We start from the raw sequence: 24,467 nt of genomic DNA, 5'->3' as shown, positions 1-24,467 counted from the left end.
CTCAACACAGCTATAACACCTCAGGAGCATCACATGTCTGACAGCTGTGACTCAGTGCAGGGACGTGTACACTGTCCCATCACACTTGCCTTGGTAACCGAAGATGCAGAGACTGAAGTTATAGCGGTCTGCTGATCGTACAACCCACTGAAACATGCACCTAAGGGTGTCGGGGCTGCTGCCGTGTTCAGGAGGCATCATGTATCAAACCCTTATCAGTCAACACCCGAGACACGTCGGGCTCTGGATTAACACTCACAAACAACATATGCACACATTAGCACACAAACACACACTCTCCACTCCCACACACAGACAGAAATTACTCTCCACCTGCTAAATATCTCTCACCTCATCAAACATTCATGCCAGAGAAGTAAAGTGAGGTAGGAGATCTATTTTTTTGGTCACCCACACAACACTTTCTGCCAAGCTATTCTAGGATGATGTAGACAGATATCAGTTTGATGGTTTCTATCAGGTTTGCTAGAATTTCTAAACTTGAGTGAACTTTTTCCACTTAAAGCGAAGAAAATGTATCCCATTGGGAGCATGGGTGTTCTAAATACAATTTTATGGCAATCTGTCAATTAGATTTAGAGCTATCTTGTGTGAAAAGTTGATATTTTTTGGACTAGAGCTGGTAGGCGGACCAGGAGAGCTCATTAAGTGTCCAAATGGGAAAAGCTTCAAAAATTGTTGAGCATGAATGTGCTCCAAATTGAATGTCAATCTGCCCTTTAGATGTTGATATTCTCTGTGTAGAAATGTTGGTCCTGTGGTGGTACAAGAAAAAGGATCAGGGGGTCATCAAAATCATTAGGCTTCATCCTCTGGGGAATATGAACCTCTACAGCAAATTTGATTGAAAACCAGGCCATAAGTTGATGAGTTATGGTCTGAAACAAGCTACGCAGCAGCTACGGGCGTGGTTTAGGTGAGTGTGACACGACACAGGGAGGCAACACGGGGAGGCAATTGTATGCAATTATATCAGAACTGGAGAGTATTTCTTAATTCAAAGAAGAGCAAAGAATGGCACAGAAGGCTTTTCTCGACGGAAAATATGTTTCCGATCTTCTCCCGAGTCGCTTTAGTAAGAATTTGATTGACAGATGGTTCATCCAATCACCAGCCAAGTATTTCTTGAAAGTGACTTCCCTCGTTCGTCTCAAATGACGGCTCCTCAGATGGTTCAGAGTGTAACAGACCATCTGGCAGGGTCAGGATAGGATAGACCAACAGCCAAGACCAATGTCCAGTTTTCCAACAAAAAGTGCTGTTTGAAAATGGTGATTGTTCATTGGGTGGAAAAAGGGTGCCCTGCATCACCCAGGCTCTATAACTTTTCAAAAACCAACAAGCACACAGACAGTTTTCCCCAGAGACTGGCCATGTGTGCACAGATGTGACGATGGGCAGAGCCCTAAGCATGCTAAAGATTCTCTCCACATTCCTCATATCCCTTCTTCCTTCCTTCCCTCTGTGTTCACTGCTGAGCTGCACCAATTGCCTCCATTTTGGCAGGAATGGAGTGGCAGTTTGCTGTCAGAAAAAAAAAAAAACAGATAGGCTGGCAGAATGCAACTGAAACCTGGATCAAGTTATGATCAACTGCTGAGACACATTTGCTCAGTTTCTTGGCGCTGAAAGAATCATAACATGCATCACATATGTGTACTGACTGTCAACGCAATGTTTCATGCACTAAACATGTACTCCTTAGGCTTTATAACTTCATTCCTCACTATGACAACTCGTTGTTTTTCCACCACCAAAAACAGACACTTTGAAAATACCAGCCTTTAGACTATGTCAGTAGTAGGACACAAGAAGGACTAATACTCATGGGGAATTTTCAAACAAACAAATTAATTAACTGCTTTAAATGCAAGAATGCAGTCGTATGAATTTTAGCCAAGTTGGCAGTGTAGCTCTGAGGATGGTGAAGTCTGTTGGTCAGTCAGACTTGGGTGATTCCCCTGACGTCTAATCTTGTGCCAACAGCAAAAACATTTTAAGCAATTTCAATAACTCTCTACATCTGTGTGCCTTCGTATAAGCAGTGTTTAATGCAACTTTCAGATATCAGGGATATTGCTTCTCAGTTGGGAAAATTATAGTCTTGATAATTCAGATCATTATATGGTAAGATCAGGGGTTCTTTTTCTTCATAGAGTATTGAGCAGTAAAGCAGCGTTACATGGGCAAACTGTATGCAACAAAGATGACAAAAGATAGAGATATGTTTCATGCTTTAGAAAAACCCTCTTCAGTAGAAACTGTTTTTTTTTGTCCGTAAACAATATCCATTATATGTCAACAAATCCATGGAACAACTCATCCATGGTACAAAACCAAAAGGGAGAACACTGTCCATTTACAACAGACGGATTAGCTGTCAAGTGGTTGCTGAGGTAAGAATGGGAGAATGAATACATAAATGCAAATGTCCCATTGGGGCTCCTATGACCGAGTGGCTGGTTATTTTTCTGCTGCTTATAATTGGTGATCCGGTGACCCCTGATTGTATAAAGTATTACACACAGTAACACAATGAGAGCCCAGCCTTAGCATGCGTTAAGTGTTGAAGGCTTACCCACGCACATAATTACCACAGTCTTTCTGAGGTTTTCCCATGCCATGAGCGGTTGTTAAGTGGTGTTGACTGTGTTGGTCTGTACCTGGTGCCAGCTACTGATTTTTGTAATTCATAGACACAGGATAGGATTCAACAAAATGAAAATACTTTATGGAGAACATTTTTTATATTTTTATGTTTACCATTAAACATATTTTAAACAACGGTTGCACAGTGGTGTGGTGGCTAGCACCGTCTACACACAGCAAGAGGGGCCCGGGTTCCAAAGACATGCAGCTCAGGTTGATTGATTACTCTAAATTGCCTGTAGGTGTGGATGTGAGCGTCTCTTATGTGTTCGCCCTGCGACAGCCTGGTGACCTGTCCAGGGTGTACCCTGCCTTCGCCCGGTGTCAGCTGGGATCGGCTCCATGGATGGATTTTAATCACAGCAGTATTGTTGCAAAAGCTTTTGACGTGCTTCTAATAGACCATTTACATCATCGCACAAGGCTCAAACTAAACTAACTCAACTAAAATGTAGGTTTTCCCAGAGAAAATGTAATCTTGATATTTGCTCTACAAAAAAATATAACCTAATCTCAATCTCCATTTTACCAATAATGACCAAACTAGCACTGAACAACAATGACTGACCATTATTACATTTTTGATTGAAGCCTAATATCTGCCACTATCAACAAACCAATATAATGGGTCAGTCATTTTTAATTGACAGGCGACCCAAGACACTAATTGCATGCTGTCAACTAATGCAAACAGCTGCAAAGTGAAAATTGCTATTGCACAGAACGCAAAGGAAAAAAAGGTAGATTTCCTAGATACAGTATCAGCCACCATATATGCCGTCATATACTTCATCAGTTAGGCTCTTGCTTGTAAATCATAGGTGTTTATGGGGACTACATTATAATACTAATTAAAGTCTTATTTGATTCACTCTAGCAGTAAGTGGAAAAAAACAAATAGCAGCATCAAACTCACAGCTTGTTTAAATCCCAGAAAGCCTCTGAACAACCCTAAAAGAGCATCCCTGTGCAAGCTGCATTTCAGCAGTGGCAGAAGTGATTGTACAGTAGACCTTCGCAGTACGTTTTTTTTAAGGGAATAAAGTGAGTCATGCTCATAGTCTGTAGAGTCAATGATGTCAACCATCACCCAGGCAACCAGGAGTTTGAGTTCACTGGTCATTGCCACTGTGTTGCTTACTGAAGCCAGAGCATCCTAACTTAACCCAAAAAATGTTGGGGTGAGACAAGAGGTAACCAGCAACACAGCCGAGAGTGACGGGCTGTCGAACTCCTGTCAGTCAAAGGCTTCCTGTGGAGTTTTTGACCTCACTTGCTCGACGATGCACAAGCATGCACACACTCATGCCGGTGATGCAATACACGATCCTGCCAATGGTTTCACACTATGCCACGACAGGTGGTGGTAACACGTCAAGATATGTTGCAATGCGCCAGCAAGGGTGGTGAGGAAGAAGAAGACTACAAGCTATGTAGATGTAGCGAATGCAGGATTTAAAATACTTTAATAAACTCAGCTTTGCAAATGTTTTATGAGGAAGGAAATAACTTCAATGCATTTCTCAGAGCCTGAGGATACACACAACACGTTTTGGTTGGTGAGTAAGACAAAGATAAACCTCTCTTGAAGATGTTGTATCTTTTTGATCAAAGTGTACCTTTTTCAAAAGTTGAAAACTTTATTGAAACTAAACCTTTGTGCAAAATTTCAAGAGAGAAGTTGGAAAGTTGTCTCTAAGAAATACCCCAGATTATGGTGTCTCCACGAGACCAAACGTCAAATCACCACAACCTAACTTGATCTCCTCTGGTTCCTTACTGCAATCTCACACCCTTCTATATATTGTTCTTTCACTCTTGTTTGTTTATAGAGGACTTGTGGCAAAGGAAGCCTTCAGTAATTTCCTCTGGGAGACACGAGCAAGAGACGGATGGAGTGATACTCCAAGGACAAGAGTGAGGTGATGAGAGAACCAAGGCAGGATGAAGAGAGGACAGTAGGGCGAGTGTGTGCAGGTGTCTTTAGTACATCCATTATTACTTGTGAAGACCTGTTTGACTTGAGTGAAGAGAAGAGGTCAGTCTGGTTTGTCTTTATTTCATCGAAAGGTTTAGGCTAGGACCTGGATTTAAATCATTAAGTATGGTTTAGGACAAGTGTGTGTGCTTGTGCATCCCTCTTACCATCGTCTCTCGGCCTATTGGAGCGGAGAAGACCCACTCCAGCTGGAAAACAATTGCCAAAGCGTGATGATTGGTCAGCCTGAGCTCCAAGCTGCTGCGAAGGCCCAGCGTCTGATGGAGGGTTGATATTGCAGAGCTGAGGAGAGAGCAGACACACGCATGTAGTGAAGGAGTGAAGAGCGCATGTTAAGAAAGAGAGAGGCGCAAGGAAAGAAGCAATAGTGGGACAGACATAACTAATATTTGTGACCTGTGTGCTTCAAGGCCATTACTGACAAAAAATGATAATGCCTCATGTCATCTCTGTTTCAAAACAGAGTTTTATTTTTCCTTGAAAAGAAAATAAGTCAATGTGTCGGAGGATTTACACTCGCTTCCTGGCAAGCACTGGCCTCCTGTGTAAGCATGGGAACAGCACGCTCGGTATTCGTCATTCACAGTTTGCATACACCATAGGCGGGGAGCATACTGTGGAGCGCCGGCGTGTCACGAGGTGGGGCCGAGCGCCTTTTCTTTTTTCGCTCCACGGACTCTCTGGAGAACGGAACAAGCGAGCACTTCAGATTTTGTTTTTCTCTCTCTCTCTTTCTCTGCTGTCTTGAAGCACCAGGCATAACACAAGACTGTCAGCATTCAAAGGTAGCACCCAAAGAAAGATAAAGATCATAATCATTGCCTACCCTGTTGTTATCACACTCAACAGCTTCTACACAAACACTTTCTTCTTCTTCAGAAAACAGTGAAGTGCGGAACAAATAATGTTTGCCGTAGTTTGACGATGGCGATGATTGTTATTCGAATAATACAGTAATTGAGCGCAGATTGTCGGCTAGCATGTGATTGTGGCGATTATGCGTTCCCGTGTTTGTGCACACGCTCCCAAGCTTGTAAGACACCCATACAATCATCCACATAATCATCTAGTGTCTCAGATGGAAGTGGCAAACACAATACATTTTGATTCAGACATGCACTGAAACAAGGCAATCATCTCTCACTGTCTGTGTGTCATCTGTACAGTTTTACAGCATATTCTTTGGCATATTTGACTTTATTTAATAGTGGGATTATACCTTTTACCTAAAGTCCATGTTCATTATTATTTCACGAAACTGTACAATATACTGTATATCCCACCTAATCGTGCTGAGGGCCACAGCTTAAAGAAATGACCTAACAATGACAAAAGAGTGTGGAAGAATAAAATCAATGCATCCAGTGAACGCAGTGGCTTTTTCTATTGATGCCCGCTGACAGTATGTGTGTGCAAGCATTATGCTTTCATCAATTACGTATTTTGCAGACAGTACTGTCGCAAGCACATGTGTTTGCACTTTTCCAGGTGGACATCATTGAGGCATAACAAATGACTAATGACTTTACAATATGAAGATGAGAAATAGCAGCATCTTAATAACACAACATATAGCTATACATCACAGCTATTCTTCAATGCTTTCCTGGTACATGTTGTAATGTTCATTTGTAGTATTTTGCATACTGTCTGGAGGAAAATGCTCTTTTTAAACCCAAAGCAGTTCTGCTTGATGACTCACTGATGCACCCTGACAGCTCATTAATTGAAACCGCTGGCTGTTGTTTACTTGTGTGAAGGTCAAAGGTTGGCTCGCTCTCAACATTTACGTTAGGAAATACTTCCAGTGATTTACCAGCGGGATGGGATGTCTGTGACAGCTGGTGTACCTAGGTGGCTACAAAGCCATTAGCAAAGTGCAGTGACCAAGCTCTGAATCTGAGGACCTGAATTTGTGTGCCTTAATACTTGGAACTTTCTGAAATGATACATTTATTTTGTTAAGTGTTTCTCATCCCTGGAATTAAAATTAGATTTAGGATCTCTATGTGATGTGTGGTGCAGGTGGTGGGCTTCAGTTTCCAGCAGTGGTCCTGCACCTCTCTAGCTTTGATCCGTTTCTGACATACATAAAACCATTCCATCCACATGTTTTACTGCTGATGTAAGGCAGACGCTTGTGAACTTACATCAGCACGTCCACTTTGACAAGGTTAGCATTGATTGTGATGGTGTCTCAATAAAACCCAGGGGCAGAGGCAGCAGGAGCCGTATCGCCTCAATTGGTTATGAAGTACTAGCACGTATTGGAATGTATTGTAAGGCAGTTTTATGAGGGTGGGCGCCAGTGTAGCACAGAATAGTGTATAAATTATGAGGCTGGGGTTGGGTTGTAACATGTAAGGCCTTATCAACCATACAGTGTTAGGTGCATGGAATTGATGGATACATAACCGTTGATCCATGCAGCAACCAATACATTGTGTTAGCTTTTTGGTCTTTTTGACCGAATTGATGAGCATGTACAGCCTCATAACTCACAAATAGTAGATCGGTCTTAACCAGGCCCACACAGAGAGGTTTATGGATTTTAAATTTGGGGATAAAAGAAAAGACCTATCAGATCGGCATTCATCCTGTACCCTGAGTTTGGGTATCCGTGTTGTAGAGAAAAAGTCTGATCGGTACATCCCTATATGACAGTAGAGAATGACAGCAAACATGGGGGGAGAGAGGGAAATCAGTTATTTTTTGTTTGCCATTCTGTAAATCACCCGAACCCAAATCTTTTACTTTATTCTCTATTTCTAATTTGGTTAATAAAAGTTATATAGATACAAACGGGTAACGAGGGTAAATCGTGTCTTAATAAGGTGTTGGGCCACCTCAACAACTGCTTTAGTGCTCTTTTGTCTCCGAACTTTACTGGAGGGGTGAACAACAGTCTTCTACATGATATTGCCTCATTAGATGTAATTTTTAAATGCGTCTGACTGGGTTGACATGACATGGCGAATGTAAAGGCCACAGTAGAGGACGCATCATTTTCATTCTCATCAAACCTTTTAGTGAAAAACTTTTTTTATTTTTTACTTGCCAGAGGCATGAATTCACTTACCGGGGTTTGGGAGATAAAATTTGGTGCATTTTGTCCATGATTTGTTTTCCTTTGCAAAGTCACCAATTTATGCATTAAAAATATAACTAAAACATAGCACCCAAACAATATACTATTTATCTCCTTACTGAATAAAAACGTACTTATTTTAACTATCCAACTATATTTTAGAATAAAAATAACATAAATATATTTTGTCTTTACCACTTTAAAAGGGATAATGAGTTGGGCTCCAGTTTGTTCGTTCCTCGGTGATCGGCATCTTGGTGACGCCGTCAAATGTGCGTCAGCATTTTCAGTGTGTTTAGATTCAGATACAATGGTGAAGCCACAGCGTCACATCACCCTTGTCTTATACACAACTCTCTCTCCGTTACTTCGCTAGGCGGGTCTTTCAGCTCCACAGTCATATTTGCGCTGACTCGCAGGTCGATCTTGTGGCTAACCTCAGCACCTGTTGCTAATTGTGCTGAGAAAAAGGACTGTTAAAAAATAACAGAGAGACGTCCTGTAGGTTTGCATGTGTGGTTAAGTCTTCCTGTAAATGTGGCACAATGGAAGCAGCTCAACAAGGAAAGGTTGTATTAAGTAATTTTCAAATTTACGGCAACAACTTTACAGCTGAACAGTACACTTAAATGTGTTTTTTGATATTCATATATTTCTTTCTGTCTCCTTATATGATGAAACGATGACACCACTGTATAAAATAACTTATCTCAACCCACTATGTGTGATAAGGAAGGAGGAAGGCAGAAAGTGAAACACACCAAATATATGCTGTACATCTTGAAAGGTAGGAGAGTATGACGCAAATGGACACCAGGGAAGAATAAGATACAAGTCTGCAATGTTTCACTTCTTTCAGACATCTCCCAAACACTATTATACACAAATGAAATTCATACCAACTTATAGCTTTTTGAAAAATACAATTTTTGCTGACTTTCCAGGATAACCTTTCAATCACTTGCCTACCAGCAAAAGGACCAGCACCGGGAGAGTCTGATGAAATACTATAAAAATAAGCACCCCTGAAATCACTTTTCGCACATCTGTGGATTTTGTCTGAGAACAGATTATTGCTCCACCATCTCATGTAGCCGACAGTAACAGCTTCACCGAACATGTATTTCCTCTGCTCACCTGTCCTTGACCAGGGTGCTCTGTTTGGAGGTGCTGTCGGATCGGCCTCTGGCCCCCGAGGGGAGGGGCTCCAGCACCACCACTTGAGGCTTGTCGAGGAAACACCAGCCGTTGTGGACCCCGACATGAAGCCTCCTCTCCTGGATGACGACTGTTCTCAGAGTACCCTCTGGCCCTGGTTGTTTCTGAGAATCAGTGAGAGGAAGAGTTACAACACAAACAGAAAACACACCACACATATATCCCCATTCGTTTGTGTGCTTTTGATAGGGGTCTGTACTTCCTGGTTTTGGGCCCGTCCCCTTAGTTACAATGGTGAAAAATCTTAAAGCTATGGCATATGTTAATAAATTAAACAAAAGTGTGCTTTCAATCACTGTGGTTACATTCTTCTGAGGAAGAACTTGACCAGCCTGTACAGAGTATTATCTAAAGCAAAGGGCAGACATCTTAAGATTCTCAAGACTTGAAGCTCACTTACTCGTATTTTAAAATATCATGAAAGATTTTTAGGGCTGCCCCCTCTTAGTCGAATAGTTGTATAGTCGAATAGTAGCTGAATGACGTATTTCCATTAATTTCCTGTATTAACACATATCTGGTAAACACAAGATTTAATGTGCTGTTTTTGCTTGATTCTTTGCGGAGAAACTCAGAAAATCAACTAATCGATTAGTCGACGAAATAAAAAATAAAAATGGTTGAGGACAGTCCAAGAACTTATGCAAGAATGACAAAGGATTGTGATTTGACTTTAGATAATGTGGACCAAATATGAAGAATGACTATATATTCAATGAATTTTGATATCTCAAGTACAACATGAAGAAAACATATACTATTGTACATAAAAATACATATTTTGTTACAAACAATAAGGATGATGGCGTATCTATGGATCTATTCTTATCTAAGGAGTCAATGACAGCTTCTCCCAATTATCTCTTCACAATATTCTCATAGTGGCTGTGGTACTCCACTTTGCTCTTCTTCTTACTACACAATTGATGAGTTTGATTTCGGAGACATTTAGCATCCTATTAACTGAAAATTCTTTCAGGCTTTAATAAGTGGCACTTAACTCAGTTACTCTGACAGAAACAAACAACTTATTTACTACAAAGGTCCACATACAAGTCCAAACACTTCCTGTTTACTTGTGACCTTGTTGTACCATCCTAATGATATTATGTCAAATCAAATGCCTAGGGATTCCAAAGTGCATGTTTTATGATCTTAGGTTAACACTAGTTTATTCTAACTTGGGTTTTATAGCTATAGTTGTGGTCTACAACAATAACAATACGAGGGCTGGGTATCGAACCTTATTTATTTTTTGGTGCAGACCAAACTGTGTCTGTAGCTGGTATTGAAAACTGTACTAAAAGTACTAAAGGCTGGCCTAAATTGTCCTGTCAGAATTGTATTCTTGTTTTTGCCTTGTTGTTGGATTATTAAAAACGTTTGTGGTTACATTGTCAGTTTTACTTACAAATAAAGAGGTTTGGAGTTCCCCAATCTCAGCAATTACTTTGGTAAGTACAATGTTATTACAGGTGATAGTAATTATGGATAAAATGTATGAAAATAAGAGTAATAAGTTGTTATAAACTGGAAATGTACTTAATTAAATAAGTGTATGTCATATTTTATCTGAATAATGTTTATTTCATTTTTATTAGCTTTTAATTAACAATTTTATTTTTTTTTAAACAAGTGAATGTGTCAAGAGGTGCTGTTGGAGACTGTGCAGCTGCCACTTACAATGCACAGCTGACTGACAACAGCTCAGTGATTGACTGTAAACTCTCCAACCCCGAAGTGCAGAGCCACGCTGAGCTCGCCTCTCGTCCCACTCCTTCCCATTTGTTTCATTTCAACCTCTTCCCTCTCTCCATCACATCTCTCACTCCCACTCTCCCTTTCTTTCGCTCTCTCTTCTTGTCACTCTCTCTGCCGGTCCCTCTCGCTGCTTAAAACCTTCTCCATATCCACCCACAGCTTCTCAATCAAATTAGCATATCAATTCAGCTTTGGGTTTGTCTTTTAAAGCAGCAACAGCAGGAGCAGCAGCCGAGCCTGCCAGGCTACTGTACAGCCCACATACAGCACAGCTCGCTGCGCTGCTAATATTACAGCTCTGCACTGACTCCATCCCTCTCCCTGTCTGTCTCTTTATATCTACCCTCCTCTTGTTATCGCCGCTCATTCTTTCACTCACAGGCGACGGGCAATATGTGCTCAGTGGTGTACCATATTTTTCTTTCGGCGATGAAAGAATAGGGTTCTCGTCAGAAGCTCATGTGATTCCTTTCCTCTTCTGTTTCCTCTTTTAAAAAATATCTGAAAGCTTGTCTCAAGTCCATGTTGGTTAGACATTTGTACAATTCTAGCAACAGAAGCCACACAGGTAAAAGAAAATCAGAGTTGATATGCTAAAGTTTTCAAAATAGAGCCTCACACAACCTTGTCTATAGGTCCACCCAAGTGCGTTCACTTTTTATTTACCTGAAAGAGGATGAGGTGACTCACTAATGCAATGCACTGCTTATAGCTTGTGCCAGCTCTCCTTTGCCGAGGGAGTGTTACATAACCGTCTTCCAGCTGGATAACATGGGTTCAGGCTTTGTTCAATTAACGCTTGCCGTCTGAGTGCCAAGACGAAGATGTACCCTCACAATCCCAGACCCAACCGCATGCACCGTAACAAGTTGGATGATTACTACTTAACAGAGAAAATAAAACATTGAATCCCTTTGTGTGCACTATACAGTTAAGGGGAGGTGTTGCATAAGAAAAAATATAACTATATCTATCTTGTTGAAGTTATTGTGTTCAAAAAACACAAACATGGTTTTAATAGCGGAACATATTCTAGGCCCCCATAAAGTATTCAAAAAGACGCTCTCAAGCTGCCCCGTTGCGAGAATTTGGTCCAAAATTCTGACACAGGTTGTCTTTGATTGAGAAAGCTCTAAAATCGGTTTAGCGGTTGACTCGGCTGTTGGTTGTTGGTTGTTGCAAGTCAAATTACTCTGTAATTCCACTTGCAACGACTTTTGCAGCTGCATCAAACCTTGTCGCCAGTTTAGTTTAGCATGGATTCAGGCTCTCACACAGAAAGGTGATGTCACCATCCTTAATGCCGCCTACAAAACTCTGATTGGCTCGATTATGTCATCAACCAAGGAAACAGGCGTCAATGAGCAAAGCACCACACCTTTTGAGTTCACGAAAAAAACAGAGATGTGGGTCTTGAAAGATGGAATCTAGTGTTTCCTAATTTGACCCTTATTCTATTCTATTGTATTCAGATATGCACACACAATGTCTTTATTTTACCATGTATAGCAAGCAGCTTGGCCTGAATTTTTCTGATGGCTGAATAAAGCCCTTTCTTACCTTATTGTCTTTCGTACAGCTGATGGATATTGGCTATATAGTCTGTTTTTTTTTAAGCAAAGCATTACATTGTATTTGAATTGACCTATCCAACAAAAATCTTTTTTGACGAGAGGCAGCAAGCAGCATAAGTGTGACAGAATATCTGTAAATAATTGCCTTCAGTGACATCCAGATTATAATTACGATTGTGTCGGTTCCTACGCTGTCTACTCTCGCCTCCTCCCTCCCCTGCAGCCAGAGGAGATGACAGAGAAATGGCTTTGTCTCTTGTTGGACAGGTCTGCCATGAAGTGTTTCACACTGAAAATAAAGAAAGACAGGGAGAAAGTTGTTTATAAGAGAACATCAGTTTAAGTGCTGCTTTCTGTTCTCTGCATCCCTCTCCTCACACCCCTCCTCCGAGTTTTTCTTTCATTTATTTCAGTGCACTTCTCTCTCTCTCTCTCTCTCTCTCTCTCTCTCTCTCTCTCTCTCTCTCTCTCTCTCTCTCTCTCTCTCTCTCTCTCTCTCTCTCCTCTCTCTTCTGCCATCACAGATTTCTTCCTCCCTCGCCTGAAATATGAATATTTTAGAGCTAAGAAGCTTACAGGGAACAATGAAATGGCCCCCCAAGTTAAATTATACTTCATTTCCAGAGTCATTGAAGAGGGACTTTTCTGAGTGACGAGCACACCGGTGCCACGTGGGTGTGTCTCTCTCTTTTTCCACACTCACATAAGCTTGTTGTCTCCTGCTTTTATGTAATATTTTGATATTCTCCCAGATCTTGCTTTGGAAAAAAAGATATAACAATCGCTAAACCAGGCAGCTGTAACCGATCAACATGGTCCCTTCAGCGATCATAATGTACACTTGACACCCGGGTTACAGAAAGTGGAGGTTCCTCTGGGCTAACATGCCTAGATGTTGTTTGGGTCATTAAAAGGAAAAGGAAGGGGGAGGCAGAGTGAGACTAATTTGCATGCTTTTGGAGGCAGTTTGTTTTAGAGCTTTGTTAACAGAGTAAACAAAAGCAGTGCATTGTAAGGGAAAAGTCCGTGGCGGGTTTTTTGTCTCACAATGACACGAGTCACCCAGTGTGGGCGTTGCAAACGGGAAACTAACCGTTCTGCTTAACCATCCATTTCCTGTTGGAAAACAATAAACTGAGAGAAAATGCATCAAAGCCAGTGCATCACAATTATCCGTGATGGTTTCTCTCATGGCTGTTAGTCTGCAGTGCATCAAGAGCAAGCCCACTTTATACCAATACAGCCTTGAGGCCACAACAGAAATGTTTCTTAAACTGCAAAACCCACATTGTTAATATGTCTGCAATCTCGAGGAAAACAAAACTGTATTCCTTTGAAATCTGTTTTGGGGATGAAGTGCTCGCCAGCAAGTCAAAGATAACTGTGGTAGAAAAAGATATCTTATCTTGGTAAGAAAAACTCTACAGAAAATACAGGTAATGCACTTCTGTGGCGGATTGTAGTGCATAATGTTTGTTTTTGATTCCAGTCCAGATGAAATGGTATTTACACACGTTTTTGCCTTTTTTCTATTTTGGATGGTGGTGTTTTTGTTCTTTCTTCCCTCATCTGAACTTCAATCCAAAGTAAAATGACAAAAACAACCTCTGAAGTACAGAAGTGGAAGATTATTTCCTCACTTGGGTATTCACACCTGAAAATTGCATTATCATTGTCGAAGAGTAACAACAAAGATTCTCTTGGATTCAATTTACCGGTCCAACTGCTGGGGGAGGCAGTGGGAGACAGAGAGGTGAGGGTGACATATTAGTAAGCAAAATTGATTTAGTTGGGGAGAGTGTCATTTGACACTTCATTTGAATAAAATAAAACTGCTAAAAAAGAAAGAAAGTCATTTAGAAGGAATTTAGAAATAATCGCAGTTGGAAGAGAAATGGAGAGCGGGCGGCAGCTGCCTCATTGTGCGAGTTTGAGGGAAAATGGGTGTCGATTTTCAGAGGGAGATGAATTTGTTTTTGAAGGTTATTTCTTTTGTGCTCAAAGGGCAGGAGATGAAGTAGGAAAGCACGTTCTCTTTAATAGCTCCAACTGGGACATAAGAAGCTTGAGGCAGAAAATGGGTCTTGACCCTGTAATCATCGAGCAGGGACCTCATAAATGGTCTTGACAGGGCTTAGAGGCACTGATCAATAACAGGGTCACAAGTCCCAATATGGGCTTCTGTACCTGCTACCAAAAATTGTGATAACAATACTAATACTAATAATATTAACTTTATTTATATAGCACCTTTAAAAACAGAGTTTACAAAGTGTTTTGACAGCCAATTGATAGTAGATGCCAAAGATCATCGAGCAGAGACAGTGGTTACAATACTTTTGGGTTTTGGACTTTTGGTCAGACAAAACAATTTGTAGATGAACAAGAACATTTTCGTTATCTTTTATTAATTAATAAAAACATGTCTTGTGAAGATCTAGTTTCATACTCTCAGGCAAGATAATAGTTTAAATATGAAGATAATGACACACTTATAGACAAGTCTCTCAAGGAAGTTTTTTCATAGTGTTGTTCTCAATTGCACACACAAAAACTGACAAATAGTTGAGTAAAAAACTATCAAATATCAAAATATGTTGAAGCTTCAGCACTGCTTACTGGCAACTCTTTACACCTGGCCAGTCGCTGCGTAACTGTCGATATAAAAAATCCCAAAATGCAACAAGCAGCACTTCACTTGTCAGTGATGGACAAAAATAATTAGATTTTGGAGAATCAAACTCTACCACATTCTATAAAAGGTACGTCAAAGCGTAACGCCTCTTCAATACAGTATGGTGTCCATTGATTCAATTATGGTCCCAATTAGAGTAAAAAAAATGACAATAAAGCAGCATATGCTTTAGGGCGTGGCTACCTTGTGATTGACAGGTTGTGACCAGAGCCATGTATGGCGTCTCTACGTCACTCCTTTGCAGGCCAAATATGGTCACTTCTGTTAACTGGTTGCAAAAAAACCAAGATGGCGACAGCCGAAATCCAAGATGGTGATGCCCAAAATGCCTCAAGGCTCAAAGGCTTCAAAACTGCAGTCCACAAACCAATGGGTGACATCTCAACGACTACGTCCACTTCTGACATACAGTCTATGGGTCCCCCCCCCCCCAGTAGCTCTATCAGCACTGGTGTCATAGTTTGCACTGCTGTTAGCAATACCAGCTGCTAGCCGCCTCAGCTGCCACCATGTTGAGAGCCGAGTGGGCCAAATTCAGAGCATTTCTATGACTGAAGAATTCAGTCATAGAAATGCTCTGAATTTGGCATTTAGTAAGCAAAATAACTTATTAAATAAGATAATATGACTATACAATCATTATTGATTGTATAGTCATACAATCAATAATGATTGTATGACTCATCGGATAATTGCATCTTTTCACACACTTGTCTTGACAATTTAATTAATAATGTCCCCTCTTAATTCTGATTACCCACATTATATCTCATTACATTTGATTATCTGTCTGCCATTATTGCTGCTCAAATACACACACACGTATATAGAGGGTATGCCTGCAGTGGTCGTGTGCTTTGTGAGCTCTACAAAACTGCACACTTATGAATGCCCCGGAAACTGAGATATATAAGAGCCAAAATGGTTCCAAAAGTTATTTAAAAAAATGATTATGGTAATATCATGGGGAAACGCTTTGGCTGAGATGGGCTTGCTTTGTCTAATTTCAGGGTTCTAATACAAAGTTTATTAGAGGATTAATCTGAAAGAATCAGACTTTTCATTTGTCACAGGTCAGCGTAAGAACAGGGAAGATCTTTGTCATGGCTGCACAAGAACCGCTGGCGTCTATTAATTCTGGTCAAATCTAACATCTTTTCAGTGGTTGCCATTTAATTTCTTGTTGGGAAAATGTTGCACTAAAAGCTATAAAAGGCTAATAAAAGCTAATAACACCTAGGTGGTAAGTGTATTTTTTTTCTCTCTGTATGGCACCATAAAAGCCATAAGCTATTCGTCAGTAAGTTTTTGTGTCAGTACTTTGTGAAATCAATGTGTAGGCTGTTTAAAAAGATAACAATAACTCCACAGATGGCAACTGTCATCTCAAGGGTTGTGTGTGTGTGTGTGTGTGTGTGTGTGTGTGTGTGTGTGTGTGTGTGCGTGTGCGTGCGAGAGAGGGAGCGAGAAAGAGTGTGAGAGAGAGAGAAAGCAGATGAAATTATGTCCCACATGAGTTTTGTATAAGCCAATTACCAAGTGAGTTACACAACTGTGTGTCTCTTACCTTATGAAAACCAGCAAGCAAAAGAAAAATGTATCTCTGACTCTTGGTGACTATCACACATCGCTCACAGTCACAGAGAAGATGCTCGTTGGCTGTTAACTTATCATTTTCCATGTTTTAACCAACTGATAACACAGCAGTCAGGGCACTGCCACATCTGCATCCATGTCAAGATGTGCATGTGTGTGTGTGTGTGTGTGTGTGTGTGTGTGTGTGTGTGTGTTGCTACCCACACAGTGGATGTTAGCTCCCACATATTGAGGGTGAGTCATCCATGGCAAGAAACAGTGGCAGCATCATTAGCATGCCGCTCTCATCCTCCCACTCCCCTGCTCCTTAACAGATTTTAACTGGCACAGCGCTTCCACTGATAAATCACTGTTGCCCTACTGCTGAAACACTCCTATAATTCACAACCAAAAATATTAAGTCAAACACACACTCATACTGCTGCCTTCCTCTTTCCCTTCTCGTAGCACTTCTCGTCCCTGAGCATAATATAACTTGTGCCACTTTCATCCACTGCACATATTACACCACCGTGAGCACATGATTGTCTCCACTTAGAAAGAGACCCCTCGTGCTGGCACAGTCCAACTATGAACACCAACAGCACACAAACATGCAATAGCATAACCTTAAAGGGTAAGGCATGGTATTGTCATACAATTTTCTTATTGCCAACGGATTCCACCACTTCTGTGTCTCTAAATATCTTCACTCAGCACTCTGCTCCATGCCCATTTATTCCTACTAAAGGAAAAAATCTTTAATAACATAATATATAGTTAATACTCCGTAATTTCCTTAAGCAACTGGGCAGTGTAGTTTTAAGTTACTCTAACAGGAATAAATATTGCAAATATTGACTATTTTCAGTTGCGGAGTAATATACATTTGGTGCTCTATAGAATATCTACAGCAGAGTGATGGTATATATGGGACTGACTCAAAATAATCTACTGTGTGTGTGTGTGTGTGTGTGTGTGTGTGTGTGTGTGTGTGTGTGTGTGTGTGTGTGTGTGTGTGTGTGTGTTCATAATAATGCGGGGACATGTTACCCAGTGTAACAGTGTGGCCCATTGATGTATTTCTGATAGTCTTTGGAAAACAAAGGAGCTCTACGGCACAAAGGAGAAAGTTAGGTTGAGTGTTTGTAGAATTGAAAAACTGAATACCACCAGCAGTATCCTTTCTTAGAAACAAGTTGCAAGATATAAAAATAGAGTGACGAAGATTTGCAAAAGGAGGTAACAGGATACTAAAGATTATAAAGTAGCCTTTGATGGTTCATCCAATGTGTAAAGAATAGTTTCCTTTGTGCTTTGTTCAGCCAACAGTTAATGCTTAACACCACTTAACCACGACTCACTCACTACTACTCACTTACGTAAATAGAAGGTAATTACTTGAATTCACACAATATACAAACATGGCAAATTTAGCTCATGGCAAATTTAGCTCATGACAATGACGATCTCTGGAAATATTACTCCCAAGCAAGTAATGCTTTAATACAGAAAAGACATTCATATCACTCATTTTCTCCAACATTGAATTCACAAAATAGCCAATGTTAGGTGAGAAAGAGCCTCATTTTCAGATGTTATTGTGCTAAATAACCACTGTTGATCATTGTCAGCAACATCTGTATCTGGAATTACAGCACCTGCATTGACAGCCCCAGCCTAAAGGAATGCAATCGATATATATGACACTGGATACTGGCACTTCAACTCGTTTTCATGTTTTTTACATCGCCCACTGTAGTTCCCCTACACGCTTGGTTGCAATCTGCATCCTCACCGCTAGATACCGCCAAATTCTACACACTGCACCTTTAGAGACCCTTGTCACCTTTTCTTTGATCAGATCACGCAAATTGAAATCTGAATCTGAAACGTTTCATACTCACCAGTTGGCCGGACAAAAAGGTGCAGCGACTTCCAAAAGACTCCCAATAATGCGAAGCTTGCAAAAGTTGAGATCCCACTGGTGATTGATCCAACTGATACAGTAACAACTCTGTGTTCCGTTTGGTCCAAATACATCACTTAAACAGAGGGCGAACGAGGGAGAGAAGCAGTGACTCTAAGACTTTCAAAGTTTATGAATCTATCTCTCTTCCTTCAACCACTGTGCACTCTCTGTCTTGTCTGACTTATAGGGTCTATATCCAGTCGCAGTCTATTTCGTCTAATCATTGGATCGTCAATCATTACGAAGACCTGCATTTCATGAATAATTGATGTGAGCCAAGTGCATTAAAGCACATTCCTTCACACTGCATCGGTTACAGTGGTTGCAGGCCTAACAATGATAAGGAGAAGGCACTCGGCTGGCACATTCAGGAGGTACAGCCAAACTCGGTGTCCTTAGAGAACAGAGTGCGAGACTCCTGCTATTTCAGAAATGCACAACCTCCTTTGTCTTTTTTTTTTTCAATAGTACCACGTCCACAGGGGCAGTCCTACTTTGAGTGAGTTTTCTTCTTTTAGGACAAATGAAAACTTCCTGGAGCTTTGTTGCCAGAGCCTTTCTCCATTCATTAAATCAGCCCTGGGCGTTTTGTTCTGCCTGCGGCGTGGCATCGGTCCTCACCCGCTTCTCTGCTCCTCTTCATCGTCTGCTGTGCACCCAGGTCTTTTGATCACAGGCCAAGATGCTACATCATTCCTGACAAGATCTCAGGCCCTTTCATGAGGAGTCATTTATTTTATTGAAGATATAGGTGAACGGTTGCTACAGGTCATTTGAGGTGGTGTAGCCTCTGGCTTCACTCAAACTTGGGCAAAGCAGACATGTTCAAGCAACCCTGAAGATGAATAGTGTTAGTTTCTTTTAAACTCTAAGTCAGCGTGTGTTTTGTAGAGGTTCTAGAGTTCAAATCAGCCCCTTTGCTCGTTAACGTATGCTGTGAAGCTATGCAAAGTAGCTGTATTTCACATGAAAAGCCCATCAACCAGGGCACAGGCTGAAGAATATATGGGAAAGTGAACTGTAAAAAGAAGCCACACTGTGTGATAGTTTGTCGGGCTAAAAATAGCAATACTTATGGGGAGATTATGTGAAGACCGTATGTCTCATGCTGCACTGTACATCCATCCGCCACCTCCCATTCCTCTTCCTTTTTGTCACTCTGTTTCTGCCTCAATACCAATTTAAGCGCAGACGAGCTGGCATGGAGTCACGAATGCGCACACACACCCTCACACCGCGGTGAAAGTGAGTTGGCAGGTGAGGTGTCAGCATCACTTCAGAGACAGCTTGATGACAATCCAGCTGGAGTCACACTTTTCAAAAGGTCACACAGAGATCACACACACTTTCTCTGTCTGTCTCACACTCACACACTCACACTCACACTCACACTCACACACTCACACACACACACACACACACACACACACACACACACACACACACACACACACACACACAAGCACCCTTTAATTAAAAGTTGCAATCAAGCTGACTTCTGCATGTATTAACACCTCTCGCAGACATGAGAATGTCGTCATACCGCTGAAGTTATAAAAGTCTGGAACATTTTACTAATCTACACAACTTGTGAAGACCATCGCACAAGCGAGAAACAAAAAAAACAACTGTGAACGCCAAAATGATTTGACTATCCGTGCTAACATATCACTTACCTGACAGTAGAAAAGAAGACAAAGTTGTAGCCTACTTTCCATCGTTTGTATTAAATTAGATACAGGGTCCTGTAATATACAGGTGCTGCCACTCCTTATTTACCCAAGGGATTGTCCAGACAATCCAAATGTCTGAACAAACAAAGTCCATGTTGACAGAAAATAAAAAGCAGTTTTTCAGAAGCTCCTCAGGGGGAGGACGACTCCCGCCGACACAATATGTGGATGTCAATAAAAATGTCTGGACTATTATGGTGAACATTTCACCTTCACATTAAGCTTTCAATTTACATTCACGCCCTCGCCTATAATCATGATCTCTGTGCAGAGACCAAAATGATGAAATTGCGGACAAAGCAACACCCGTAGAGACAAGCTGAGGAGCTCAGAGTAGAACCACTGCTCATTCATGATTGTAAGGAGCCAGTCCAGGTGGTTATATATTTACTACCCATATGAGGATGTCTCCTGGATGCCTCCCAGTGGAGGTAGTCCGGGAATATCCAACTGGGAGGAAAAGTGGGGGTCAAACACAAAACACACTGGAAAGATTACACATCCCGATTAACTTGGAAAGCCTTGGGTTCCCACCAGGAAGAGATTGAGGATGTCACTGGGGCAAACAGATGTCTGGTCTACTTTGCTCAGCATACCACTGTGATCCAGGCCCGGAAAAGCAGTGGATATAGATCAGGGGTCAGCAACCCGCGGTTCCGGAGCCGCATGCGGCTCTTCAGCCCCTCTGTTGCGGCTCCCTGGGGCTATATCCACACAAACGAAAACGATCTCCATCCACATGGCGTTTCAGCATCGTTTTCGAAATGATCTCCGTCCAGACTAAAACATCTGAAAACGAATATCACGTGACTATTCACGCACATTGAGCATGCGGGTGGGTGCCGATGTAAACAGGAAGTCCGCTCCGTAGGGCCGGTAACGCCGCTGGACACGCCGCCAAAATAAAAAATGTTTTAATAGTTTGTCAACTAAAATGTGCGTCACATCCTGCTACGTCGCTGTCAAGCTAATTATGATTTGCAGACCTCCACCCTCTGTAAATTATTGTAAGCTATTATGTTGAGCACGTTAAGAGCTCTCCAGGAAGCAGCAGGAAGCAGTGTTCCTGTGTATGTGTTTGGTGCTTTTACTTTGGAGGATGAGACGGAAAGAGAAAAAGAGGTTCTGGTGAAGTGTGGGAGAAGTGAATAAAGTTGCTGCCATCTTGGCACAGATTACGGAGCCCCGTGTTTATTATTTTATTATTATCATAAAGTATTGGCGCAACATTAAGGCTCGGCTACACTATCAATGAATAAATCCACAAAAAAGAAAAGTCACGGAGGACAATGGAGAGTTTAATTCTGCGTGGACGTATTCATTTGCGTTCACTGCCAACAATGCTGACTCACCTGTATGCTTGAAATGTGGCGAGAAATTAGCAAACAACAAAAAATGTAATGTTGAAAGACACTTCCAGAACAATCATACATTTGCTGAACAGTATCATGCTGGAGATGAGCGAAAAAGAGCGATTTCTCAACTGCTGCAGCAAACTGAGCAAGTTTTTTCTCCTCTTTATAAGAGTTTGATATTATAACAGGCGAAATAGCAATAAAATATCAAGAATTGTCTTTATTCTTGTTCTATAATTTCATAAAACAAACTATAGTTTTTGTATATATATAATATAACTATATATAAAACTTTATAAGCTGTAATATCAAATAGCTTTTTGCGGCTCCAGACGAAATTTATTTCGTGAAAAATAGGGCAAAATGGCTCTTTGGATAGTAAAGGTTGCCGACCCCTGATATAGATGGATGAATATATAGGACTGTTTACTGTTCCCTTTTTTTTTTTAATCAGGCATACACATACACAAGCATACAGGAGACAATGCTTCCTTCATGCACCCCAATGAATATGGGGCTAGCCAGTACTATAGGGGGATTTCTATTGATGCCTATTTGTACTCAGACTCTGCATTTTTACAATATATCGTACTTTAGTAGTAGTAGTATTCATAATATCTGACAAAAGTCTTTGCCAAAATGTAAAACTCAGGTCAAAGAAAAAAAAGTCCTCAGCCCCACTATCAGCCTAGAGGCATTAAAAGTTCTTGTCCTGAGGGTGGGCGATGGTGGGGCTTGTACCTTTGGGAGTACAAAATATGCCTCAACAAATGTAATGGCAATGTGCCTATTAAATTAGGATTTTTCCTGTGAGCCCATTTATTAATGAATGTGTTTTTTCCCCCCCTCTCTCTCTCTTCTTTTCTTTGGTCACATAATCTGCGCTGGGTCCTTCCAGAGAATATTGCTGCTACTTTAACATGGACTTACTGCACTGGTGCAGGACAGCATGGAAAGTTAAGGAGGGTAGATTGTCCATGACGCCTCCCTTTGAATATAACTTAATTTAATTTAAAAAGATAATTGGGCTTGCTAGTCTGTAAAGAACCAGCTCCATCCCCTTGGGTTGTAGGCAGTTCGAAGCTCTCCCATAAGGGTCTGAGGGTGGCCGAGACAGGGTCAAGTTGAGACAGTCAATAACATACTAGAGAGAATAGAAGAAAAGCGGAAAATAATTCTTTATGTAGTTATGGAAGCACTTTCATTCTGCTGCTTCTTTTTTTCTTATGTTCAAAGGTTCCCTGTGGAGATATAGACCTCTAGTAGCTCTATGTTTTTGTATCAACATGTCCTGCTTTGTTTTAACACGAGGATGAACATACAGGCGCACGTTGTTGACACGATACAGTCCTGCCAATGGTGTCACTGTATTCTACTGATCAACAGATGGCGGTAATATGCTCAATGTGCCAAAGAAGGCAGTGAAGAAGAAGAGCGCAAGCTAGTAAACATGGATGTTAAAACCTCTTGGACCCTGGGCCTATTTTTAGGCCTCTGCTCGAAAATTGCATAGCCATACTAAAATGAACATAGTTTTGCAACTAAGAGCTGTATTTTTATAGTTTTGGTGTTAAAATAAAGGTAACACTTGTGAGATTTGTTCAGATGTGTAATCATCAGTATGTTACTGGTTAAGAGTAAAGTAGGATGGCACAAGCACAAATTTAAATTTAATTTTCGTCTAAAAAAAAAAGAAAGAAGCATTTTCAGGATATGTATTTTTAGGAATGATGTAGCTTCTCTCCCAGATCATAGCACAATATATGGACAGTCTCTGGGCAAAGTTTTACTTTGATAAAGTGAAGCATTCAAAAGTTAGAGAGGTTTTAGTACAGAGAAGTCAGGCGAGGTCAGCCAAAATGTCATTTTGTTCCAGCTGTTCCATTGTAATTTGATATACTATATAATTATATATTTCACTTCTTTTATCACTAATAGTGTTCAATCTATCCAAATACAGCAGTTTGGCATCATTTTGAGAGCCTAAATCCTATCTGAGCTTGTTAATATGGGATTTTGTCATCTGAATTCCAATTTGTATCTCTCTTCCAGGCCTCCCTAACCTATGAATGGTCGATTTGACTCAATGAACCTTCTGTCAATGCGTCAGTGCCCATTCTATTGAAAGGACCCCTCGTGCCTTTGATTGACAGAATCATTAGCCAGTCAGAATCAAAAAACTCCCAGAGCGTCAAATTTCTAATATCCGATTTGCTGAAACGTATAACCCTCCCCCTTTAGCTAGCAAGCACAGAGAGAGCCGAGACCTCTCTAGTCAGACAGAGGGGCATCCGGTAAGCACATTGATCTTGAAACTGAATGGATTTATTATTCTTTTGGCTGCGAAACATCAATAAGTAAGGAGCCATTTATGATGTAAATCGATAATGCGGTTTGTGATGATGGCTTTGTTTTGTAAGTAACTCGGCGATGATGTGTCAGTCACTCTTTGCCAGGTCATTTTCATATCTACCCGCCCGTTTGGCTTGTCTTGTTCCCGTTTCACCGTCTGCCAGGCCTGCTGGATTTTCCCCCTTCATCTCTTGTCTAGTCGTGGATTCCCTGTTTGTTTTCCGGTAACAATTCCTATTTTGTTCAATTATCATTAAAACCTGTTTTCTCCCTGCATCCCCTTATGTCTGCATTTGAGTCCTCCACCACACCCCGTGACAGTTTGAGCAGATATGCGACATCATTATATTCGTTACTGATGAGTGCACTTGTTTGGCATTTTGCGTGGGTGAATTTTTGGATGAACGCGTGGGCCCCCGCCGGTGGGGGCTCTCGGGTACAGAAGGTTTTAACAATGCTGGATTAAAAATACTTT

General features: G+C 41.0%; 1 protein-coding gene across 1 annotated transcript in view; it reads right to left on the bottom strand.

The window, feature by feature from the left end:
* The window catches only part of nphp4 (nephronophthisis 4), a 172,664-nt gene that overhangs the window by 111,487 nt on the left and 36,710 nt on the right, over positions 1-24,467 (bottom strand). The window contains exons 7-8 of the mRNA XM_068733608.1: positions 8,895-9,079; positions 4,816-4,951 (exon numbers count right to left, since the gene is read on the bottom strand). Coding sequence (XP_068589709.1) covers positions 4,816-4,951; positions 8,895-9,079 — 321 coding nt within the window. The remainder of the gene's footprint in view (positions 1-4,815; positions 4,952-8,894; positions 9,080-24,467) is intronic.

This window comes from Cebidichthys violaceus, unplaced genomic scaffold, assembly GCF_023349555.1.
Source record: "Cebidichthys violaceus isolate CVI_PGR_0920_01 unplaced genomic scaffold, fCebVio1.0.p SCAF_6, whole genome shotgun sequence".
NCBI classification, from domain to species: Eukaryota; Metazoa; Chordata; class Actinopteri; order Perciformes; family Stichaeidae; genus Cebidichthys; species Cebidichthys violaceus.
This window is presented reverse-complemented; position numbering and strand designations above follow the sequence as displayed.